The 8,145-nt window shown below is 57.4% G+C and overlaps 1 protein-coding gene across 1 annotated transcript in view; it reads left to right on the plus strand.

Moving 5' to 3' along the window:
- Positions 1-8,145, plus strand: part of SLAMF9 (SLAM family member 9) — a 12,909-nt gene that overhangs the window by 4,009 nt on the left and 755 nt on the right. Inside the window, 4 exon segments of the mRNA XM_040452337.1 lie at positions 295-491; positions 6,362-6,885; positions 7,690-7,835; positions 7,838-7,970. Of these exon segments, the coding sequence (XP_040308271.1) occupies positions 295-491; positions 6,362-6,885; positions 7,690-7,835; positions 7,838-7,970 (1,000 nt within the window).

Genomic DNA, 8,145 nt, shown 5'->3' on the forward strand with positions numbered 1-8,145 from the left:
AGTCGAGGGCAGCGGGTGTGCGGGAGTCGCTCTGGGGTCTGGATGCCTGGGAGGGACGAGGAATGAGTTGCCGGGTGCAGCGCACCCGGCGCTCAGGGCAGCGAGCGTGCTGGGCTGACCTGGCACAGGGGGGTGGGGAGGGGGCGTGAACTCCCGGTAACTCCCAGCTGGGCCGCCTCCGCCAGCGACGCCCTCTGCCTCCCCGACCACGGCGGATCCGTGCTGCCAGGGAACCTTCTCGAATAAGCCTGGGCATGTGTCCAGCATTAGAGACTTCCTGTGTATTCTCCTCAGTGGCCCCAGACCCTGGCCGATGACAGAGGGGCTCTGGGTCGTCCTGAGGTCAAAGCCCTTGAGCTTTCCGAGTCACGGGCCATCAGTGAGAAGCACATCTCACAGGCACGGACCCTCCCGGTTGTCACCCTTTGCAGGCTCATTTCCTTTGACACCTCATTTCGTTCCACCACTGCCCGGCAGGCGGAGCAGGTGCGGTGAGGACCCCACTCCGCAGAGGGAGGAGCCCAGGCAGTGTGACAGATGCAGGTGCGTTCTCGTACCCCCTGCCCGCCCCACCGCCCCCTCCGGACCGTCGGGGCCATTCGTTGGCCAGAAGAGCTAAGGGTGGTCCTCAACTCTTAAAGCTTAGCTAGCGGGGCGCCTGGGTGGCTCAGTCATTGGGCGTTCGAGTCCTGATTTCAGCTCAGGTCATGATCTCATGGCTCGTGGGTTCGAGCCCCGCACTGGGCTCCGTGTTGACAGCGTGGAGCCTGCTTGGGATTCCCTCTCTCTCCCTCTCCCTCTGCCCCTCCCTCCCTCTCTCTCTCTCTCTCTCTCAAAATAGATAAACTTAAAAAAAAATAATAAAGCTTAGCTAGCTCACTGAGACTCCTTTAGTAAGATTTTGCTCCTGTTCTAGGGTATCCACATAATTTATCCTACAAACCAGGACCCTTCTTAAGAGCAAAAAGGGGCATTATTGATACCCAGGCCAGGACAACAGGCGTAAACTGGGACAGTCCCCAGAAACCTGGACACAGAGTCACCTGATCTGTTTCGAACCCTGTCCTTTCTCCCAAAATGTCTGCCTTTGACACACCCACTCAAACCCTCAGTTTCAGCAGATAACGTTACCTCTACTTTGCCGAGAGAATTAAAACCACCAGGCAGGACTCCCCTCAGCTTCTTGCCACTTACAAACCCACCCCATCTCTGGCCGTCTTTTCCTAAAATAAAAGACGATCTCGCACCCCGAGGCTGGGGCTTCCTCCCGGGCCCTGAATCTCAGCTCCCTCGCATCTTCTGGGAGCCGTGGGGGCCCCTCTGCGTCCACCCTGTCATTCATTTCCTGCTTCCTGCTTGCTTCTCTCCTCAGCATTTAAATATGTTCAACTGTCTCCTATCTTAAAACAGATTTTCTACCTAACCCCCCGCACCCCCATCCCCCCCCACCTCCGTGCGCCTCTGGCCCGTCCTGTGTTTCTCCAGCCGTGATGGGTGACCTTCTGGGGAGAGCGGGCCTTATACACTCGAGCTGCCCTCGAGGCCCTGGGAGCTGCCTCCTGCCCCCTCCGCTGCCCCGCTCAGCTCCTTTACCTCAGTCTCTCGGCCTCGCCTGGTGGGATCCTGGCGGGATCCACGTGCCCTGCTGTGCGTGGGGGCTGTTCTCTCCCACCTCAGGGACCCCGCAAGGGCTGGTCCCTGCGCAGGGGGAGCTCTGGGCCCTTCTGGGCGCCCTTTAACCACCTGCACGCTATTTTAGGGTTCTCCTGCCACCTTCACGGCCCTGCTCAGTCACCGCTTTTAACCCTGACCTTGGAGAAGAAGGCGAACCGGGCAGGTGGAATAGAACAGAGACGTGAGGAGGTGGCTTATTTGGGACTTATCTGCTAATGGCTCCTGCAGGGCCATGGCTTTGCTGTGCGGGTCCCCATCTGTCCAGACCCGAAGAGAAGCTGAGGAGACAGAGTCTGATGAAAGGTCGGACCCTTTATTACTGTCCCTCCCTTCCGTCGGAGCAGGACCGGCTTCTCCCTGGCCCCTCTTTCCCAGGGCTACGATGGCAGGAGAAACTTATTTGTCCCTAAGAAAACCCGGCGGGAGACACCGGGGAGCTAAATGTCACGGGCGCAACTATTTTTATCACGGACAACAGTATCTTACTCTGGGTTCCTCCCAGAGCAGGGCCTTGGACAAGGGCTTGGATGGAGGAAGTCTTTATGGGGAGGTGACCCGGGAAGCCAACCTGAAAGAATGAGGAAGACGAGCCTGGGAGGGGAGGAAAGCCAACACCGGCTGTGTCAAGGGTGGGTCACTGCCGTGGGCAAGTGGGGCTCAACCCTTGAAGAACCACAGAGCACAAGCCTCAGCAGGGTCGCAGGGAAGGGCAGGGGGGGCGTTTAGCCACCAAGTCGGCGCCTCACTGGCTGGGGTGGCCTCCGGGGTCTGTACACGGCCCCCCTGCGCCTCCGCGCCTGGGCTGAGTGGCCCTCCACTGCTTCTGAGAAAGCCCAGAAGCGGAAAAGCAGAGGTGCAGGCATGGGGGGGGGGGGGGGCGGGGGGGGCACCGTCACGACGCCGTCCAACAGCAATGCCGAAATCAGCTGGGCCGGAGGCTGCGGGAAGGGAACCCAAAGTGTCCGTCGCATGCCAGGTGTTAGCCGGGAGCCTCTCTGCGCGGTTCCACCACCGTGTCTATGAGCCAGGTGTCAGGAGAGCAAAGCAGAGTGAGGGGGACCTCTCTCCCCTGGTGGGATTTACAGCAGGATCGAAGGGCAGCCTGGGTCCCTGCTCTGGGACCCCTCACCCGGGGGTGGGGATTCAGGGTGGGTCGCTGGAAAGAGAGTTCTTTGACACAGCTGTTGTTTTATTCTGAGTTCCCGCCGCTTCCCCCTAAAGGACGCGGGCCAAGGGAGGGGCGGTCAAGGTGAGGACTCGGGGAGGTTGGACATGGGTCCCGTGGGGGAGGGTCCAAGGCCTGGGAGCGTTGTGCGCTGAGATCTGACCCCCTCGAGGCAGGCAGGAGTGCGATGTGCTGTAGATCCCGGCACCTGTCAGGGAGGAATATGACAGATCACCGAGGGCCAGCATTGAGACAGCCTGCTGCCTGAGTCTCTGGTGCCACACAGCGGGGACAGCGGAGGGGCGGGAAGAGGGGACATAACGTTGGCCACATGTCCAGGGGCTGTGGAGGGCCTTTCGAAGGACCACCCAGAGTAGAGATGCATCTGCTCTGGGTCAAGGGTAGGAGGGATAGGACCAGCAGAAACTCTCCAGAAGCCACAAAACTGCTCCTCAGAGGAAGAGACCATCTTAACCATCTGCCAGACCCACAGACAGCAAAGCCACTTAGCCGGACGTCGTCACCTCTCCTTCAGGCGCTCACCCTGCTGGAGAGGCGGGGCAGGAGCTGGGGGCAGGGAGCTCCGGGCAGAAGTGCCTGGTAAGCTGGGAGCGAGCAGAGACACTCTTTTTATTTTTTATTTTTATTAAAAATTTTTTTTTCTTTTCTAAACTTTCATTGAGCAGAGACACTCTTTCCCGTTCCCCGGCGTAGGCTCCCAACCTGAGACAGACCCAAGCCGGGGGAGGAGGAGACCGACTTGAAGTTAAGGTTGGAATTTTGTGTTATTACACGGGACAGGAAGTTCTCATTTCTGAACTCAGACCAGAAGCCAAGACCAGAGTTCTCATCCGAGGCAGGGGAAGACCACCCTACTGGACAAAAATGAAGGGGCCGGGGGCACCCGGCTGGCTCGCTCGGTGGAGCGTGCGACTCTTGATCTTGGGGTTGTGAGTTCGAGCCCCACGGGGGGCGTAGACATTACTGAAAAATAAAATCTTTGAACCACAGCAACAGTGAAGGGGCAGTGAGCGACAGATATGGAGTTGAGTTCCCACGAGGCAGAATGAAAATCAAATTTTCAGAGCGCTTGACAATCATCTTCTGAGAAGTCCCTTCTGCACATCGGACTGAGAGAGCTTAGGGAGGATGGTGGTGTGAGAGAGAGAGAGAGAGAGAGAGAGAGAGAGAGAGAGAGAGAATTATGTCCCTCTACGCAAGAAGCATGACATATTGTTTATGCTTGTTTATGAAGACAGGTCCAACCAATCTGGTCACACCGTGTTCACTGCAGTGGCCACGAAGGTGATCCTGGATCCCCCTCAAGAGAGAACTCGTCTTCCTCTGCAGGGATGCAGTTGATGGACAGCCTCCAGCACAGCCCCCCGGGGCCCCTGCTCTTCCTGGGGAGGCCCAGCTGTGACTGCGCAGAGAGGGTGAGGGATCTTTGCTGCAGAGCAGGGACTGTCCGCTTTGCACGGTGGTGCTGGTGGCCTCTCCCTGCCTGACCCTGCTTCCTTCCTTTTTATCTTTTATGGGCTTTTCCCTCCACCCACGTGGAACTTCGTTCACCCCCAACGCCAGCACCTGCTTCTCGGAGACCCCAACGGATAAACTCACCCTTTAAACTCTGCACATTATGCATGTGACTTTGTTTTGGTTTGTTCTGATTTCTTTTTTTAATGGGAAGATTACATAAGAACGTTTTCATACTCAGACTGGGACCTGATCTACGTTTTCAAAAAAACTCCAATCCCTGAGGCTTGATGCTCCTGAAATTGAACTTTCGGGACACCCCACCTCATTCTCTCAGCAGATCCTGCTACCCTTGAGATCGTTTCTCCTTGAAAGCTTTTCCTGACCTCCTGACTTCAAATTTGCTAGATCCCCTTGTCCTAGCCTCCCCAGATGAGTCCTTGGTGAAACTCATCAAGCTCTCAGTTAGTTGTCTGAGGTCAGATCCTTGCCCCTGATCTCTTTGAAGTCACGATCTAAAACTCTTGGTCACTGCTAATCCCTCAGGACTCAGGCCAGTACCTTGGCCACAGAAGCTGCTTAGTAAATAGCTGACGGAGTGCTGAATCTGCCAACCTAAAGGCTTGAAAAGCTGGCCCTTGACCAGAACTGATGTATCTGCCCCCATTGTGTCCTCGGTCCTGGGGACATCGCTCTTGCTTCCTGATCACAGCACAGACCCGTAGAGTTGAGTGTTTAAAAAAACCCTAAGGGTTATCCCATCTGATGCCAGACAGGTTGTGCGACGTCCAACAATCCAAGATTTTCCAGTGTTAGCTTGACTACCAGGGGTGGAGACTACCTCGCAAGGCCACCACTGCCTCCTGGACAGCTCTGACCGTCAGATTTCCTACAGCTTTGGTCCACATCATATTCACACCATTTACTCTTTCCATAATGTGGACAACCTAAATGGGCTCTCTGGCCCAAAGTGCTTTTGTTAAGGGGGTCGAAAGTTTTCTTCCTCCGAATAGTCTCTCAAGTGGGGACCTAGCAAGAGCAAACTAGAAATACTCCAGGGGCACCTGGGTGGCTCAGTCTCGTGAGCCTCTGACTCTTGGATTTGGTTCAGGTCAGGTCATGATCTGGTGGCTCACGAGTTCAAGCCCTGCCCCGGGCTCCTTCTCTCTCTCTCTCCCTACTCCCCTTTCTCAAAATAAATAAATAAACTTAAAAAAAAAAAAAGAGAGAAATACTTCATTTATTCATCCATTCCAGAAATATCACTTGGTTGCCACCTGTGTCTAGTGTGGGACTTAGAGAGATGTCCCAAAAGTTGGAGTCCATCTGGAGAGAGAAAGATGCTTATAAGGTCAGATGACCACAGTGACACAGGAACTTCCAAACGAGAGCTGATGCAGAGTATGCTGAGGGCTGAGGACAGGTGGTGGGGGGGGGGGGGGTGGGAAATACAGGGGGCAAGGAGTCTAGGAAGGCTTCCTGGACGAAGCGGGATCCGAGTGGCGTTCGATGGACAGGAAGCATGAGTCAGGGAGTGAACCAGATCAGCAGTGGGGCTCAGAGAGAAGTTCCCAAGACCGACAGGGAAGGGCTTGGTGAGGATAAGGGCAGTCGGAGGCTGCTGGGGGGTGGGATGTATTTCCCCTCCTAGGGACTGTCAATCAGTCGCTCTGTCTCTAGCAGCCTGTCTTCTTCATAGTCTTGGGGGCCGAGCAGGCCAACCTCCTCGGGCGCAGGGCCGCTGACATGGGGGCCCTTCGGATGCTGTTCCTGCTCCCGCTGCTTCGGGCAGGTGAGAGACGGCAGTCCCGGGACAAGAGAGTCTCCTCCCCTCTGCTCTGCTGTTCTGTTGGGGCTTGGGCTGGCTGGGCACCTTCTCTGGGGCCGGATGCTTCGGCCCTTCTGGACTAAAGAGGAGTAGGGTGTGGCTTTGGTGCAGGACCGAGAGATGAGGAAGCCTGGGCTCTAGAAAGGGGACCAGCCCGCAGCAGCCACGAAGGGAAAACCCGGAGGGGGACGACCCAGACGGAAGCCAGCCCCTGGCAGGTGCTCAAGTCAGGCACAGTGGAAAGCTAGAGCCAGACAGGTGGCTGGGGGCGAGGCTGAGTGCGGGGCCCGGAAGCCGCACGGTCCGGGGGCCGTGTGCACGCGCCACAGCCCCGCTGCCAGGCTCGGCGGCCCCGAGACACCGGTGGGGCCTTTGCCTCCGTCTCCTCCTTTCCTTGCAGCCGACGGGGATTCTGGAGATGGCGTGGAGGCCGAGGAAGTAGTCGCTGTGCTTCAGGAGTCCGTCAGCCTTCCCCTGGAGGTACCATTCAATGACAAGGTCGAGGACGTCATCTGGTCCTCTCGCATAAGGCTTGCCACGGTGGTTCCGGGGAGAGAGGGACAGCCGGCTACCATCACGGTGACCAACGCTCGATACGCGGGCAGAGTGAGCTTCCCGGACCCCAGCTACTCCCTGCTCACCAGCAATCTGAGCTGGGGGGACTCAGGGCCTTACAAGGCTCAGGTCAACCTGAGGACGTCCCGGATCTCCGCCAGGCAGCGTTACAGTCTCCGTGTCTACCGTGAGTCGAGGCTGGGAATTCTAAAGCTGCTTTTTTGGGGCTCTCCTGGGCTTTGCACGCAGAGGAGTAGTGGTCTCAGGACTCAGGGCTGTGGTTTGAGGGGCTGGGACTGGAAGGCAGAGTGTCTCCGGTGTGCCCAACCCCAGGATCTGAGCTGCAGCCACCGGTGCGGTGAGGCCCTGGGCCCTAAGGCTGTTCCCTTGGAACTTCCCAACATGGTGAGAGGGGCAGGTGCCCCAGACCTCACCGGTGGGGGGGGGGTGTCTCTCCCTCCCACCGAGATTCCGCCTCTTGGCATTGGATGCTGCCTCTAGTCCCGAGCTTTTTATCCTTCTGTGTGATGCGAGGGCTCCTAACCAACATCTCCTCTCTACCTGGACCAAGTCTCTTAGTGCCTGTGACATTGACTGATGTTCTACCTCGAATCTTGCAGAGACACTGACTAAACTATAAATGCCCCCCCCCCCGCCCCTTCGCACGCAGAACGTGTGACAATATTTTCTGGGATCAAGGAGGCAGAATAGGGTTTAGAGGGAGGTGGGGTGCAAAGGGGAGAGAGAGAAGGCGAGACATTGGGCGGTGGGGGCAGGGGGAGTAGGAAATGCCAAAGGCAGGTCTGTCTACCTTAGCAGCTGCCCGGGGGACCCTGGAAGCAGATATTATGGTGGATGGGTTCTGTTAGTCTCTGTTTACGTGAAGGGACTCTCAGGGGACACACCCTTCACCCCATTATTGAGGAGCTTAAGGAAACAGACCTGACCCCTGATTACGTAGAGGGCCTTTGCACATTCCTCTTTCATCTAGGACGGCTGTCGGAGCCTCGCGTCACGGTGGGCTTTGAGAATTCCAGGGAAGGTGGCTGTAATGTGTCCCTGACGTGCTCCGTAGAGAAGGCGGGCCTGGATGTGACCCACAGCTGGCTGTCCTGGGAACATGGCACTGAGACACTGAGACAGTCCGTGAGGGCTCTGCCCTCAGCGCGTCCCGGAGACCTGGGGACAATGCCCTCTCCTATACCTGCAGGGCCACCAACCCCGTCAGCAGCGTCCGTTCCCGTCTGGTCCTTGCCGGGCCCTTCTGTGCAGGTACCGGGACCCCAGAGACAGGCGGCCACCTCCCTCCCTCAGCCCCTCCCAAGAGAGTGCCTGGGATCCAGAACCTCCCTCCTTCCCAGGGGGACTTGACCGCTGCACTGGGGGGGGGGGAGTGCTCCCCAGTTTCCAAAGGTTCTCTACTCTCTGGCTTAGCTTAAGATCACCG

The sequence above is a fragment of the Herpailurus yagouaroundi genome, unplaced genomic scaffold (assembly GCF_014898765.1).
Source record: "Herpailurus yagouaroundi ecotype Mexico unplaced genomic scaffold, PumYag 207, whole genome shotgun sequence".
In the NCBI taxonomy this organism is placed as follows: Eukaryota; Metazoa; Chordata; class Mammalia; order Carnivora; family Felidae; genus Herpailurus; species Herpailurus yagouaroundi.